Here is an 18,266-nt window from a genome sequence, read left to right on the forward strand (position 1 = left end):
TGGTTAGTAATTATTTTATAAATCGTTTTTCACTGAGTTTATCAACCAAAGTTTTATAATTCCGGCAGATTTTCCGCCTTAATGCAAGATTCCGAGTTGGAGAATCTATTAGAAGAAACTGTACATTTCTACGCAGTTAAAAGAAAATGCTTTCCATTCTTTTTTTTATTCAAAGAATTTTGGAATGCTAAAATATATGTATATGATTTTTTAATAGCTGCAAGAAAGTTTTTCAAAAAAAAAACACATGAAATTCAAATAATTTAATGTTTGAAGATTATTTTATGCAAATGTTGACCTTGACTGCACCTCAAATGATCCATCCGCTTAGTCCAATTTTGGCATACTCTTTCCAACATTTTAGCCGGTATCTCACGAATAAATGCTTCAATGTTGTCTTCCAATGCATTAATTGAAGCGGGCTTGTTTGTATAGACATAATCAATCTTTAACATAGCCCCAACAATAGTCTTAATGCGTTAAGTCGCATGATGTAAGCGGCCAATTGACCCCTCCCGAACGTGAAATAATAAATAAATATTAATGTTCAGCGAACTCGTCTGTGCTGTGTGGCATGTAGGCATGTGGCACCATTTTATTGAAACCGCATGTCATGCAAGCCAAGCTCTTGCATTTTGGGCAAAAAGAGTTGGATATCATCCCACGGTAGCGGTCACCATTCAGAGTTACTTTACGATTCGCATCATCCTTGAAGAAGCTCGGTCCAATGGTGCCACCAGCCCATAAACCGCACTAAACTGTGACTTTTTCTTGGTAGCTCTTGCAATACTTATGGCTGATATTCACTCCAAAATCAACTATTTTGCTTTTTTACGTACCCATTGCGACAAAATTGAGCTTCGTCGCTAAACACTATTTTTCGTTAAACAAGTGGATCTTCGGCCAACTTTCCAGGAGCCCATTTACGTTGCAGTAGATCGTTTTGCTTTAATTCTTGCACCAACATTTTCCACGTTGTTGAGTAACAGAGGCACAATTGCTACGAACGCGCAAATCGATAATTGATGGTCATCATTAACACTAGCCGATACAGATGCGCAGTCTTCAGTTCGCACTCTACGTAAGCGTGTTGGTGGTCCAATGTCCAACAATGTAAATTTGGTGTGAAATTTAGTCACAATTGAACGAATAGCCGATTTAGTGGGTCGATTAAACTGACCGTAAAATGGAAGAAGCGCAAAATGAACTTTCTTAACAAACAATAATTTGCAAGCGTTGTTCGTTTGTAAAACGATTCATGGTTAAATTATGAACCAAACTGAAGATGCTTGACAGTGAAACAAAACATGAAACGTTTGTCAGCTGTTTAAACCAGTCTTGCCAAAAAGATAATAGCTCAAAAATCACCCTTTAGTACGCGTGGCGTTATGTGCATTGGACTTTTATGAAAGAGGTCTTGGGTTCAATCTCTGCTTGTACAAAAGTCTTTTTTTAAGGTTATTGCTTTTTGTGATTAATTGAAAAGTCCTCCAAAAGAAATTCTTGTACTAAAAAGTTCCTTTTTAAATTAGCCGTTCGAATTTGACTTTAAACTATAGGTCCCCTTCATCACTGACAATATTACTCGCACACAGGAATGGTTGAGAGTTGTAAGTCACTAGTCTCTAGTTCTTCACGGACGGTTGTCCCACAAATTTAATTATTTTGAGATCGTTATCCTAATAAATGTGAATTTAAGTTTATTACTTAGAAAAGTTGACCAATTGAACTGTTTTTTGTCTTATTCCACTCTTTTGGACTTCTTCACTTACTTGCTTTACTTAGTTCTCTCCTCGAGTCGATATTTAGCCCTATTACACCGAACCGCTGCACCTAGTTTCTAACCCTCTCTTTACCATAAAAATGGCAACAAGCAAACCCTTTGAAGAGCACTTAAAAAAAATAACAAATATTTCTACTTGTTGAATAACTATGTACAAAAATTGAAATATAAAAAAGTTATGAAACCGGAGATTTTTATAAACATTTTAATACAATGAGTTTTCATAATAATCAAGAATTTTATAAAAATTTTAATTGCTAAGTTTCATCCATTTGCTTTTACTTAACAACATTTTATTTACCATTGTTATCAATTTTGGGCTTGGATGAAAATAAAATTAAAATATAATTTTATTACAAAATAAATAATGTTATCTTCCCTCAATAAATTAGAACTAAGAATGTTTTTGTTACGAACCTATTCTGGCTAACCTTGAAGTAATAAATCATCTGAGAATAAAAAAAAAGTGTTAATTTCTAAACCAATACCTAGTCGCCCTAGTGACGCGAAAGCGTATGTGAATATTTGCAATTTTCTCAGGAGAGAAGATTTTGTGAATTTTTGGAACAATTTTTCATTTCTACGAGCTCCACGAATACTTTTGAAAAGTATAATTTTAAAAATTGTGTTTGTTTTTGATTTTGTGGCGACTCCATATCAACTGTAGTATGACTACCTTTCAAAATAAAACCCATAAAGTATTTTGCAAATCTTCAAAAAAAAATAAAAATCTTACATCATAATTCCGTTTTAAGCAGATAAGCATATTGTAATCTTTTTATAACAACCTGACTTGAGTATGAGCTGATGATTACCGTGTACAACACTTGCACTTGCTTTCATCATGCTTGGAAAGAACCAATATATTTATTAATGGATTGAATAAAAAAGAAAAAAGAAAAATTGCATTTGCCTTTTACCTTTAAATCACTGCGAAAGGAAATTTTACCTGCCCAAGTAGGATTGTTCTTAGGCCAAAAATACAAGGACCTTAAAGCCAGCAGGCAATGTTCTTACTGCCAATAGATCATGTCAGGCCCCAGATGATGTTTCTTTATTGGGATTCTTACAAATAAATCAGGATCTTTTAATTAAGTATTTAACTTAGAAAATTCTTTTCATGAATTTATAAAATTTTGAAAATTATGTTATTAATTATGTATTATATGGTATATAATATATATTTCAAAGCATTTGGTTCCATTTATTGGACAACCTACTGAATACATTATTTTATTTTTCTAAAATGTTTCGCTATATCATTTATAATTTATTCTACTATAATGTCCTACTACAAATATAGCGTTCCATCTGTTGCACGTAAAGATCTACAAACACAGGGTTGGACCATAATCTCCAAACGAATCCCCTTCCTTAAGTTCTAATTTCCTCCAATTTCAATTTACAATATCGAAAATATGAAGAAAAAAAATGAACTATACATTATTATTAATATTTTCTTAACATAACCTTAAAAAAATACCATTTTATTAAGTTGAAATTAGTTCTGCTCTGAATTTCTAACAATTTTAGTGTAAATTATTCTGACAAATGTTTAATTGCATCAACATACAATCATTGTACAAGCCTTGATATGTTTCTCAATGTTTTACATTACAAAAAACCTTAACAAAACTTAAATTGAAAAATCGTAGGTTTTGAACTAAATATCTAGCTAACTTTTTGTATCTCTTCGATCGACAATGAAACAAAAATGTTTCTGTTTTTCGATAGCTCATAGTTTTTCATAAAAAATTCTATGCAAAATACGGTTAAGCCTCTTTGTCAAAGTTAGTGTTTTAATTTATATGCCACTTTGAACAGTATTTAGGGCTGTACACTTCCTCTTCGCATTGAATTTGATTTGCATCTCTAACAATAAAAGATTACTAAGTTTATTTATTTGCTTGGATGTGTTTAAAAAGAAAGGTGATACGGAAAGTGCTAACTTCTAAATTACTTACAGGTACACTTTTTGACACAATACCCGTGTTTTGTTGGAAAATCTATCAATAGTATAGTAGGATTTTACACGAACAATTGATATTGCATTTATACCATTAATCCTCCGATCCCTGACCGGAATCAAGTCGAATCATACTCATTTCAACTCGAAATGAGGTATATAAACAATTAAGGCAAGCTTCGAGCTCGCTTCAAAACCACGTGTTAATGTACGTGTCTACGAACAAACACCCTTCTTGAAGTTTTTATTTTATGTCAAAGCTGCAATTGTTAAATGAACTTTTTCTTATAGAATCTAAATTTCCAGATGTTTTCTTACAATTTCTTCTTCAAAATTGTGCATTTTATTAGTTTTAGTTAGTTTTTTTGCTGAAGTTAGTTATAACTTTTGATTTTAATAAAACTTTCTTCTATTTGTGTTTTTTTTTTTTTAATTATTATTCTGATAGGTGTTCTTTCAGTTGTACCAATTTTCAAATGCAAAAATCTGGCTACTGGCGATGCGTTTCCTTGGGAATTATCTACTATACTATTTATAGAATGCCAAAAAACACGGGTAATATAGAATAATAAGTTTAAGAAAAGTGAAGTACCCAGAACAAAAAATAAAAAAAATATTTAGATCTGTAAGTTGGAATGATCATATCCGAACCAAAGTTAAACAAAACGAATAGAATTAAACAGAAATTAAAGCGCAATTGTAAATATAATTAAAAAAAATCTAAAATTGTTTCGTGCAACTAATCATAATAAAACAAATTATTACAGTTTTGGACATGCTACTGATATTCGTTTTGATGAGTAACGCACATAAATTAAACAGCAGCAACAACAACAACAAATCGCCCAATTGAAAACGAAACCAAACATGGCAAAGTTTCCTCTTGCTCTTGCTCTTACTTTCATTCAAAGTGTCGAGTGTCGATGTCGAATGAAACGAAAGCAATTTAACAATTACACAAATTTGTTTTATTAACATTAAAGTTCGAGTTCGTTCGAAAACAAAAAAGCTTTTCGCTTGACTGATTCATGAATTCTCGAAATTTACTACGCCTCTTCTCTTTCCGTTTTCATTTCCAGTGGGTGAGTTTTTTTTATTTGTTAATTCAATATTTTCAACACGAGATCTCGCCAACTCAACTCATATGTGAATCGCAAATGGTTTTGAATATGTACTTAGTTTGTTGTTGTTAGGAGGAAAAAGCTTTTATTTAGCGAATATCACAATGAAATAAAATCAAACAAAAATAAAACACGATAAGTTTTTATGCCGCTAAATTATTTATATCGACAGAAAAAGAATATCTACATAATGTCGTGTTATTGTTAAAATAGTTTTAGCTTTAGAGGTCAATTTTTGCCACATCTACATTTAGGTGTATTGACATTGGAAGATATAAAGTTTTGGCTCACTCAGTTTGGTTTTGGTTGGGAGGTGTTGTTGTTGTTAATAAACAGCTGGTTCTCTAAACATGATGTATATATATGAACGTAATCATAATGATCACGTACTAAGTTAAATGTAAACATAATGTTACACGTTTTATTAAATAGTTATATCATAACTTATGTAGATACAGTATCTTGTCACATTTTTAAAATTTGATATGAAGATAAGAGAGACTGTTTTTTTTTAAATTTGTATGTTTTTATTTTTTCTTGTAAACAAATTCGAACTCAAGATTTTAATCAAATATGACATTACAATAAAAGAAAAGTAAAAAAATGGGTCCCCGATTCGGTCCGTCTGTCTCGCCCAATTGAGTTGAATCTTGGAAATTAAGGTTTTGAGCCGATTCGCATAAGCCTTTTTTTAAGACTAAAAATAACAGTAATCCACATACAAATTTTTTGGCAAAAGATCTAAAATTCATATTTACTTAAAAACAAATTAATAGATTTTTTTAAACTTTCTCTTACATTTATTTTGTTAATTTGACTTCTTTCTATGAAAAAAAATGTGTTGCAGCGGGGTACCCCCCATGGAACCGTTATTTTGTTGTAAAGTTTTCTTGATTTTTCAATACTCTCTCGATTATATTTGATGATCGGAAATGTCATTGTTTTTTTTTATTAATTTTTTTTTTCGAAATTCAATATTTTGAAAATAGGTTTTTTTTACGAAATTGATTATTAATAAGCTCTAAATAACTGTATTATACAATTAATATAAATCTTAAATCTAATATTTTAAATATTCAAAAAAAACTTAAAGATTTTCGATGGCACTTAAATTTTTGAGAACAAACCTTTTTTGCAGAATATTTTTAAACAGACTGCTTGCATACATGATTCGCATTTGATTTTTAATACATACTATGCATTTAGCCTTTGATTCTGTATCTAATTATGCCTACAAGATCGTCAATCATATTACGTCAATGTATCAACAATTAACAATATGGTTACTTAAGCAGACATTATTTTTATTTTCTAATGAAAATATTGACACCGGAATATGAGAAAAGGGAAATGGTTTTCAAAGATTCTAAATATTGTTTTTTAGACGTTTGATTTTCAAAAACAAAAAACACATAAAACACTAGTTAACAAGGTTTTCTTTTTAAAATTCGAAAAACACGAATATATGGTTATATTTTATGAAATAGTTTTTTTTTCAATAAAATCCGTAATTGTTTTTTTAATCAATAATTTTTTTCTTAAAAATTCAGTTGAAATAGGAGTATTTAGATTATTCCATATAACATTTGAAGAAACTTTAAAAGTTGGTAAATTGTACATATCTTACAAAAATATAGCTAAATGGTTTTCAATAGAAATCAAAAATGTTTTCAAAGTAAAATTTGTTCTTGTAACTAGTCTATTGTTTTTGAAATATATTAAGGAATATAAAAATAAAGTTAAAAACGGGTATTTTTAAAACTTGAACAAATAGTTAAAATAGGAGTTTAGATTCGAAAGCAGCAAGTTAAAGTATCAGATTCAAGTTTTAATCGAAACTTCATATAGATTCAAATTCAAAAAAAAACTCATAACTAATGAGAATTTCCAGAAATTAAGTAAGATAATAAAATGTTTAAAATTGTACCTAAAAGAGAAAGACTTGTACTTTTTGTAATCATCATACAATTTGTTGTTTTAACTTAGGCTTAAAACACGGTTTTTGGTTCTTATAAGCATTTTTAAAGAGGTTTATTTAAAAACCTGATGTGGTATACCATCAACTCGGACAGTGAGCAATCGGAAACATTTAAACGAAATCGACGTCATCATAAAAAAGCATTTTTCAATTTTCTTTAAAAACTGTGAAACAGTAAAACAGCTTGAAATAGCCCCAAATATGGATTGGATGGTTCTTCTGGCCCCAGATCGTAACAAGGATTATCGTGGTTACCGATTTAGTCAATCAAGATAATGTTCTCGGTTTACTAAAAATAATAAAATTATCCCTTCTTAAGTTCCTTAAGGCAAAACTCTAAAAAAAGACAATATTTGGAGATATTGAAAAATTTAGGAGCTCATTTAGTAACAGAAGAAAAGGAAAAGGATTCTCCCTTATATTACCTGAAAATTTCATTTAAACCGATTGGATGATTTAAGTCTTCCACTTCTCCATACAACAATTGCGCCCCGGCTGGTGCGAATAGATTTCAGCTGAGTGGCCAAATTTTGTACACCTTTTTTCATCAATTAGTTCCGTATGTTAGCATTTGGAGCAGAATATTCTTTAGCAAGGCGTCAATTGTCTCGGGCTTATCCTTGTAGACAATTGACTTCACACAACCCTACACAACATAGTCTAGCAGAGTTAAATAGAACCCACGTCTTTGTTATTGCTTCGTAGTTTGCACCTTAGATAGCTTTAATTGGTGAAGGATTGTATGCTATAAAAATTATTTCTTCTGACAAAGCGTATTTGCAGCTACAGTAACAAACAAAATGTTCGCATCTTCAGTTTATCAAATTCTCACGTTGTTGTCAAAGAGCCAACGCAATCATTGAGAGTTACAGTTTCGTAAAAAAGGCTGAGAACAGCAACGTATCGGTCAACAGTGGGTGTTACAAGATATGTTAACAGACTTTATTTTACTCAAATTGAAGACATTTTTTCGACGGTCAAGAAGGACCGTCTATAAACACTTGTTAACTTTAATTTGTTAATAGAAACGCAGATTAATTATCAGCTCAAGAAATATCTCGAAGATCAAAAGCAATACAACTTTCGTAGCAATAGGTCTACTTGTGATCTCGGGGTTCATCTCACCGAACAGTGGAGCACATTTTTACATCGCTTTGAAGAAAATAAGATTATTGCACTTGATATTTAAAAAGAATTTGATGGGGTTTGGCATCAGGCTCTCTTATCAAAATCACGTGCTTTTGGTTTTCATGAATCCCTCCTTCATTGGATTAGTAATTACCTTTCGAATTTTTCAATAAAAGTTGTATTGGATGGATTCAAGTCTGAAAACCACAAAATGCTGGTGTGCCCCAGGGCTCTTTCTATCTTCAATACTCTTTCTCATTTGTATTAATGATCTCCTGTCTGCAACTTCTAGTCCAATACATTGTTTCGGTGACGAAAGTACTCTAAGCTTTTTATTTTCGTTTCCAGATACACATCCCTCTTCTTCGGATGTGGAACTGCAACTACACTTTATGATAAGCTCATTAAATGCCGACCAAAACAGCATTGTACAATGGGGATTAAAAAACCGCTTGGAATTTAATGCTTCGCAAACCCAATGCTGTCTTGTATAGTTAAAGTTAGATATACACCCTTTCCCATTATCCATTTATGGCACTTGCACCGAGGAGACTGAACATCTCGATATTCTCGGTATGTGTATCACCAACCACCTTTTATGGAACGTTCACATGAGCGATGTTGCCAACATTTTTGCAAAGTTTTCTAAGGCAATGCAAGAAGTGTTTCTCCCCTCTGATCTGGCTGTTATCTACAAGACTTTTATATGTACGTCCAAAGCTTGAGTATAACTCCCATATCTGGGTTGGTGCTCCTGCATCTTACTTAAGCCTCCTGGACAGCATTGAACGTAGAGCATTTAGATCGTCGAAATGTTTCTTATCTAACCGTTATTTTAACGGTTTATGCTCTAAGGAAATAGCCAGAAGTGGTCACCAATAATAACAATGAGAATAGAAAAACTTGTTGAAGAACATTTTTGTCACATAAACTTCTAAAGTGGGGTCGTTTTTAGTTCCTTAGTCAGGTTAGACATATTTACTTTCACTTATAAACTTCTTTAATTTTTTTAAACAAAATAAGATAAATTCAAAATTGGGCATACAGATATCATAGTTAAGGGACTCGCTGTAATTTCTCAATACGGTTCATTAATTTGTCTCAAAGCATCAAGCTATTTAACAAGTATTAAACAGGGATAAAACATTTTGTTATTTTCTAACAATCTAACGATCGTCACATGCAAAGAATTGTACGGGTTTCAAAAAATAAAAAAAACTTGATTCTGAATTAAAACATTTGTTCTATAAAAATTATAAATTTCAAAGCTATTGATCAAAGTATTTTGTATTTCACGTTTATTTAAATATATGTACTTCAATAATAGTCAATGGGCTTTAAGCCATATACATATTTGTATAAAGTTTGCAAAATTTGTCGTATTGTTTTTCAGGAACATTGTTTGAAAAATCATCCAACGGGTTTCTAAATTAATATTTCTTGTTATTCCTGTCATATGAGTTTTGCAACAATGTGCTGTATTATTTTGCATTATACTCATCCAATTTTAATGGAATTCCAATTCTGTTTATGTCTGTTCCTATAAATATTTCGCAATAAAACAAATAAGATTCAATTTCAAACACATTAATGGACTGGTTTCACTTTTAGGATATTATAACTATACTGTTACTAGAACTTGTTATAGGTGATAATATTGTGTTTTATTTAAATTGAGTCTTCGTTTTTGAATTTTAACATAAAATTAATATTATCTGGTTGACAAATTAACTTTAAATGTGAGAAAACAGACAAAATTATGCGAGGTACTAAAAAGATCATAATGATGTTTTGTGAGTTCTTTGAAGAAGAAAAACACGTGTGTGGGTAGGTACATAAACTACACCTAACATGTTTTTTGTATAAAGTGTTTATGAACGAGCAATAGCCCCGGAAACCATTTGATAATGTTTTGAGATTTATATAGTCTTAGGCTTAGCTTTGAAGTCGTTTTTTTTTACCTTAATAATAATAGTTTTCTATATAAACTTAAGACTTGTCGCAAGAGCTTGTAATGGTTTTTCATGTTCAAATGTATAATGAACAACATTTTATTTAAAGGACTCAAAATTTTGGTGTTGTTTTAAAAATTTGATGAAATATATTTGCTTCTAGATTAATATAATACTTTTTTATAAATTCATTAAAAATTCTTATTAATAAAACAGCCTGGATTTTGAAGTCATATAATGTTATTATAACAGCAGACAAAATAAATAAACAAGTAAAGACGTATTAATATTGCTTAACAAAACAAAATATATAAAATATATTTACTTTGTTTTGACTTTCCATTGGATATTATTGCTATCGATTTATGGAAATAGAAATGTTGACATTTCTCCACATTTCAAGGCCCATTAAATCAAGTATAGGTGTGACGTACTTACTTTACCATACTTTGCGTTTATTTCATTCTCAAAACCTCAAGAATAATATTGCAATTTTAAGAATAGTTTAAAAAATATACTGCTAAAAATTAGCAAAAATTAATTTACAACTCGAAAATCTTGACAACAAAAAAAGATATTTCATTCCATATGTAGTCTTTTTTCCAACATTAAAATTGTAACAAAGCCCGTTTGTCGATATTTCCAAAAGTTTAAAAAAATAATAATAACAACATTTTGTGAAAGATAAAACAAGTTTGAAGTCAATATCTTTCTGAGTCAAAAACTATTACTTATCAGTGTTTTGTTATTTTTTGTTGGTTTACATTTTTTGTAAGAAAAGCTGTCTATTGATATTTTCTGATAAAATGTAATAATAGTTTACAACAATAGTTTGAATGTAATGAAAAAGACTGTGATTTCAATGTCTGTTTTTGTTCCCGAAATTTAATGTGGAAAACAGTTCTTACCAATTTTCAATAACAATGGTTGAGAGTTGTAAGTCCTAATTCTCAACGCACTGTTGCGCCACGTAATTTTTTAATTTCATTAACTACGCACGTCAACTTTCTGGTGTAACAAGTGTTTCATGTTTTATCATATATTATTTTTTATAAGAAGATTGTTCCAAATAAGTAAAATATTGTAAAACCAGATGTGACAAAATATAGTTCTATGAATTTACTTAAGGTAAATTCATCCACGTTAACTTGTTATAATTAACAATCAAAAATGGAACGAATCATGCGATATCGCTATAAAGACCTATCGCAACTATCATGACGTTTATATCACCATTATCATTCACTTTTGCGTTTAATAAAATGTGCAATCATTTTTGCGACCAAACAATTTGTATAATTTATATCCGCTCATTATAAACGTTATTTCCCAGATAAATCTTACATAATGCAGTTATACTATATTAAATGTGTTTACCTTAACATTAAGTTTTTAAGTTCAACTCTGTATTCTAGTTAACATTTTGAATTTCAAAAATTAAGTATACGAGTATACCCAAAAAGGTAAAAGTAGTTAGACATTTTTAAATTCTTGTTAAATGTTGTTCACACCTCATTCTTATCACAATTAGCAAATTCCTAATATTTATTGACTAGACTCTTTCAACTTATACCCCAAAAATGTTGTCATACAAAAAGCCTTATACTGTGTAGTTGTGCGTTGTATTATGTCAACAATAATTGCAAATAATTGTTGCAATTACAAATAACAAACAGAAAAGGTTGTTGATAATTGCAAAGTAATATTTGTTCTACTACTTGTTTTTGCTCTTTCAAAAAACAATAAATATCATTCATTATTAAGTCTCTGAAGCCTGTTGAAACAAAATTTTTTAACATACAAATTTTATTTTATTACAATGTAAAAGCTTTAATTAGCCTTAAAATAAAAGTAAATCAATATTTACACAATTTCTCATATCTCATTGAATTGTTTACAATATTAAAAGAAGAAATTTTTGTTTGTTGTCAACTCAACAAAAAGTATCCACATTTATTCGATATATGTATGTATGTACCTACCCTTTAAATTATCAAACCCCGAAAACTATACAAAAACTGATTAGACTTGTAGGTATTAAAAAAAAAAGCTTTATTTAAGTCTTCAAACTTTCAATGTTATTTACTTAGCCGTGAACTTTAGAAAAAACAACTAAAAAACAAAAATCAAAAACAGTATTATTAAAATTAAACTTGTTATTAATTAAAGCGATACGCTATTTGTGACTAGTTCGTTAGTTACCCTCCCCTTTCCTTTTCGAGTGTCACAATTCAATACACCCGTCATGACTTGCTAGTTTATTGAAACAAAATCTAAATATTAACATTTCCTACAAATACATTTTTTAAACAAAAATGTTCAAGTCGTTTTTCACACTGCTGTGGAACAAAATTTGGGATTTTTAAATCTTTCCATAGAAATACTGTACGTGTTCTTAGGAAGTTTGGCCAAAATAAAGCATCAACCACCATGCCGTGAAAGTAATGGCAATTATAATCTTGAAAGTGTCCCTGATGTATCTCGTGAGACTCATTTCACGGATATCAACTCTCCATCAATCTTAGCAGCTAAGCACTTGAGAAGAATTCTACTCAAAGATCAAGCTTCAACACTTAGAACAGCTTGAATTTTTGAAATTTACCTTATATTTATTTATTTAAACACAGTGTGAGCTTTAGGAAAATAAGAAAGGATTTAGGAGGAGATATAGGTGCACATTGGTCTTAAAGTTTTGAATATCAAAATGGGTGGGAAAAACAGAGTTGGCTACTTGACAATACGTCCAAAATTGAGTTTCTGGAAATGCGAGTATTGAAAATGCTCGTTGCTGCATCAAAATTGGAAGAGACTCGACCGAAATCTTCGAAACAACTAGAGGACTTCGACAACGCGATGAGCTGTAATGTAGCTGCTTCAATATTGTTCTTGATAGAAAGGTGCGCATCACCAACGCCAATACAAGTGGCATAATTTTTCAAAAATCCACACAATATCTTAGATATGCAGATGACATCGACATTATGGGAAGAACCAAACGAGCAGTGACATGTACCTTCTCTAATATCGAGTCTGAGGCGATGATGAAAGAGGTCTTGACATTAACGAGGACAAAACGAAGTATTTACTGCCGTCAAATAGAGTCCATTCACACCGTAGACTTGGTAAAAATGTGACAATTGACAGGTACAATTTCGAGGTGGTAAACGAATTTGTTTATCTGGGCACTGCCATTAATTCTGCAAACGACATAAGCGCGGAGATTAAACTTAGAATTACCCTTGCTAACCGCTGTATCTTTGGCCTAAACAAGCAGTTGAGAAATATAAGGCCCTATCTCGAAGTACCAAAGACACACTGTAAAAAAAACTTAATCATCCCAGTCTTGCTGTATGGTACAGTAGCATAGACCCTCTTCTAGATGAAGGATCTCTTGGTATCTTCGAGAGGAAGGTTCTGAGTACGATCTATGGTCCGGTTTGTGTCGACAGGCAAAGTAACATCTGGCGGAGAAGATATAATATAAGATATATATAAGATAATCATGAGTTATACGAGCTGTACAGCGACTTGCCACTGGTCAAAAATCTGCGTGTTCAACCCTTAAGATGGCTAGGGCATGTCGAGCGAATGAACATCGAAGCTTGAGCCCGTAAGGTATTCAACGCCAAGCCTGAAGGAAAAAGCAGCAGAGACAGGCCACATCTCCGGTGAAGTGATTAAGTTGAGGCCGACGCACGTCCACTTGGTATTTGGAAAGCTAGAAATCGAGTATAAGCTGGTGAAAGTTATTACTTTCTGTAGGTTATTACTTAAAGTAAGTAAGGCTACACTAACTTTAAAAATTGATGTAACCTCGCCAAAGTGGCAATTGTGACCATTGTTGCTAATAAATAACGTTTCGGTTAACGGCAAAATTTAAAATGACATGAATTTGGATGACGTCTGGTTCATTCAGGATATGCCACAATATATTGTTTACGCATCAAATTCCTGAATCGTGTTATAAGCCGTCAATTAGTTGCCTCATACCCGCCTCTTTGAACTTTTACTCTGAAATTAACCAAGACATTTATAAGGTTCTGTGATTTCTTAAAATCTTCATAGATTTTAAATCCACTCTCTTATTAATAAGTTATAAAAAATAAGTGAATAGTTAAGCTTTTTTTTTGAAAACCTTATCAACTTTTTGGTATAAATTTATAGATACCAACAAATCAAAGAAAAAAAACATTGATAAGGTTCGTTTAAGAAGATTATAATTTGGACTTGCATTACTATTAGTGGTTTGGTTTGTATACGAGTACTTCTCTGTATATCTATATTTTTGAGATTTGATAGAAATTGAAGTTAAAAGTTTTATAAGTCTTTAATTAGTAAAGCAGTGCACCATTTTGATTTGATTGAAATAACCAAGTGCGTCAGTGCAGGTTTTCCCAATAAGGCAGAGAAACAACTTCTGTTTTGTAAGAATAACCTATCTCATTTAAAAAACACCTTCGTTTTTAATGAAAAAGTGCTCTTAACATCATAGTAACTTCCATTGATTTCTTAAAAAAATCAGTTTATGTTTCTACAATTACAGAGGTTATGAAATCTTTTTAAAAAATCTCACACAAATTTATCGCTTTAGCTGTCAAAACTCTGAGAATAAAATGTTTGTATCGATTTTCTTTTTCTAACTTAATCCATTTTTAATAAATAAAACATCTAAGACTTTGAAAGGCTTGGTTTCAAAACATTTTGAGCGTTGGCTTACTTACTTATGCAAAAATAATACTTAAAACAAATTAACTTTTTTTCGCACAGCATTGTACGAATTAAATGTCAAACTCACCTGCATTATGGGATACGAAGTCCTTAATTTGCCAGTTTTCTCAAAAATAGTAAACCGATCCGTATCTGCAATCACGGCTGCAATATTGGACGAAGACAAAATAGGTACCTTTGGTTGTGCAATTGGAACAAAGGTACTATTCATCATCACGTTTCGGGGTTCGTTGCGTTGATTATTGTTGTTGTTGTTGCTGGAGGATCCCTTACCATATCTTGAATTCTTTTTCTGGAATTGTTTTCCTGTAAAGATCATAGGATCGATCAAACTGTAATTTGTATAACCCGCTGGAGTTGAACATTTTGCACAAAGGGAGCTCGAGGACGATGATGCTGATGATGATGATGGGGAGGAAGAACTCGAAGTTGTTGTTGATGTTTTCTTAGAAGTTCCACTTTTCGTTGTATTGCCCTGATCAATATTTAGAAACTCAGTAAGTCTCATTTTTCCGAACTGATTTTTCTTATGGCCCATCGGGTCGTTCTTATGATCTTCGTCACGAGACTTCATGCGAGATGTTCCCGAGGAAGGATGATGATTTCGCTTGTTTGAGGAATTCTGGTGTGATCCGGAAGCTTTGGAAGCTTTTTTATTGTTGTAGTTGAGACGTTTTAAAGAAGCGCTAAGATTAGAAACACTGTTGTCATTTTTTTGACCGGAAGTGTTTCGATTTGCCTCTGGGACGGTAACAGTGTTCTTGGGTTTGTTGTTATTATTGTACGGGATGGAAGATGTAGACTTTTTGATGTCGGGGGAATCCGATGCCGAAGGTTGGGCTGGTGGTTGTGTCCTTTGAGTTTTGGAAGCCTTTTTGGTTTGTGGTTTCGACTGAGTCTCCTGTTGTGGTTGCTGTTGCAGTTGCTTTCCTTTTGGTTTGTTATTCATCATGTTTGCGTATAAACAACAATTATTTTAGTGTGATCGTAGCCAGAAAGCTTTTATAAAATTGTATTGCTTTTTTCTATTTTTCTCACTCAATCAGTAAAATAGAAGCACTTTGCTAATTGTTTTGCAGAGTGAGAATTTTATAGTCTGCGATAATGATGTAATATTTAAGGGGTATTCAAATTTATTTTCTGTATAGTTTTGTTGTTGTTTTTGGTTTTGTTGTTTTCCGTCTTCAACCAACAACAATTTTTATTTATTGAGTTTATTTAAATTTAACTTTTCCACCTTTTAAGATAATTATAGATAGAGTCCAATTGTTTATATCAATTTACGCAGAAATAAAGACTGATGTTGTGGCCACTTTGCCGGGTATGCGATTGCGATGGCGATGTTGTGAGATTGGGGTATAGGGTGGCGCTGCTGGGTAAACGAAGACAACGACTACGAAGACGACAGCTTTACAGGGCGACAAAACGAAAAACAACCACGCGACAAAAATAGGTAAAAGTGTAGTGTAATTAAGTTTTTTGTTTTTGTATTATTTGTTAAAATTATTTTATTTAGAATCTTCCTAAATGCACAAACTGTGTTCAAGGCAGTCAAGGTGAGTTAAGTAAGGTTGGGGATTTTATTTATTTTTATTTTTGCAGAGATTTTATGCCATGTGCGCGATTAACTTAACAATCGAAAATTTATTTTCTGCTTACAATTTTATAAGGGTATTGTAAAATAAATTGAAAAACAATAACCAAGTCGAAAACAGGAAAGAGTTTTTGAACGAACCTTACACACTTTTGAAAGAGAAAATAAAACTCACAGAAAAAACACACGCAGAAGAAAAGAACTACCGGAGCACTTTGAGAGACAACGACGACAAGACCTAATTCGGGACTGCTTATAATCACGCGGAAAAGGCTTTTAAACAGCACAAAACTAACGTTATTATAGCGGAAAAGGAAATATGCCAATATTGTTGTCGCTTAGGGGACGCGGATGGTGGTGTTGGCAGTGGTGGTAGCGCGGTGGTTGGTTTTGGTTATGCTCTTGCAATTACGATAAAAGCCAGAGGTGACGAGAAATTTGAGAGGAGAGTGTATAGTTCGTAGGGAATTTATACTTCTATTTCGTTCTTAGTTAAGTTAAGTTAAATTGAGAACCGTTTTGTGGAAATTCAAGCCACACAAAAACGAAACACTCACACAACTCTTCACAGCTATAACTGACGGTCACACGGTACCGCTGTTCGTTTTGGTTAAGGGAAAAAAGTACCGGGAGAGATTTTAATAAAGCGATATTAAAGACACCTCGAAAAGCCTTTATATTTTCGTAAACCGGGTAAAGACTTTATGCTATTGTATGGTGCATATATATGCGCTTTTTGATCCGTTATAGATATTTCTGTAAAAGCAATAGGTGGGTTATCGATTTCGAAAAAAATTGTATCGGATTAATAATAATTTTCTTATATCTTTTCGCAATAAAAATTATTTAAACGTATTGTGTGTCTAAATAGCCGAGCATGTGATGACCAACTGACGACGTCTTTGAAAAGCTTATAGAGAAGTGTTTGTTTTTTTTTTTTTCATTTAAATTTGTTACTTTTTCTTTTGCTTGCGTTTCTTTTGTTGTTTTGCTTTTTGGTTGTTTTTTTCTTTTATTATTTTGTTGAGCTGTTTGAAGAATAACAGAATAAAAATAAACTCACAAAAGTTAATACCTTTAGAGAATTTGAAGAACAAGAGCTTATGAAAGCTAAAAAGCAACGTGGGATTGCGGTGGCGATTGGAAAAGAATATGTATATAAATGTATATATTTGTAGAAACTAGCAACAACAACAACAAAATGAAATCAATTAAACAGTAGTCAGACGAAAATAATATAATTTAATAAATTTAAAGCATACAAATAAGGAATCTGGGAGGTCGCTTCAGATTGTTTGTTAAAACTCAAATTAACCCTATAGACAAATGGCATGAGTGCAATAAATCCTATTGGTTTCAAAAAACAATAATTTTTTACCAAATATTGAAGTTGGCAACAATTAAAAAAAAAAAGTGCTTTAAAATTGTTAACAAAATTAGTAAGAAACAATAACTCGTGGCGTGATGGTTAGTGCATACAAGTGTCATGCGAGAAATCTTAAGTTTAATCGCTTCCTGTTAAAGTTTTCTTTTACGGATACTGCCTCTTGCCATTAATTGACGAACTGTTCAAGAGTAATTCTTGTCATGAAAAGCGCTTTCTCAAAATTAATTATTAGCACAAAAGAAATTAAGATCTTTACGATTTTTTTATTCCAATTGTAAATAAGTTATAAAATTATAATCATCTAACATCATTTTTTTAAAACTTTAAAATATATTGGAGCAAAACTTTAAATGATTTACTAAATTCTTTAATCGATTTTTAGCAATTTACTATGTTGATTAAGCTAATTTTAACATTTTACTATCTCTTTAATAAATAATCAATTTGTTAAAGCTAAAATAACGGAATCGCTACTTTAACTTTAAGCAAATTGCTGAATCCATATGAAATCTGTAAAATTATTCTCATAATAGCAGTGGATGGAATGGTCTGGTCAACAGTTGGGAAGTTCAATCAATAGGTTCGTTTAAGCGTAGTTGCTTTGTTTATTTTCACGAACTGACACTTTT

The 18,266-nt window shown here is 31.5% G+C and overlaps 1 protein-coding gene across 1 annotated transcript in view; it reads right to left on the reverse strand.

The window, feature by feature from the left end:
• LOC129952662 (terminal nucleotidyltransferase 5C) overlaps positions 1–17,149 on the reverse strand; it is a 132,529-nt gene extending 115,380 nt beyond the window's left edge. Inside the window, exon 1 of the mRNA XM_056065409.1 lies at positions 14,724–17,149. Within this exon, the coding sequence (XP_055921384.1) occupies positions 14,724–15,608 (885 nt within the window). The 5' untranslated portion in view covers positions 15,609–17,149. The remainder of the gene's footprint in view (positions 1–14,723) is intronic.
• Positions 17,150–18,266: the final 1,117 nt, after the last annotated feature.

The sequence above is a fragment of the Eupeodes corollae genome, chromosome 3, assembly GCF_945859685.1.
Source record: "Eupeodes corollae chromosome 3, idEupCoro1.1, whole genome shotgun sequence".
Taxonomy (NCBI): domain Eukaryota; kingdom Metazoa; phylum Arthropoda; class Insecta; order Diptera; family Syrphidae; genus Eupeodes; species Eupeodes corollae.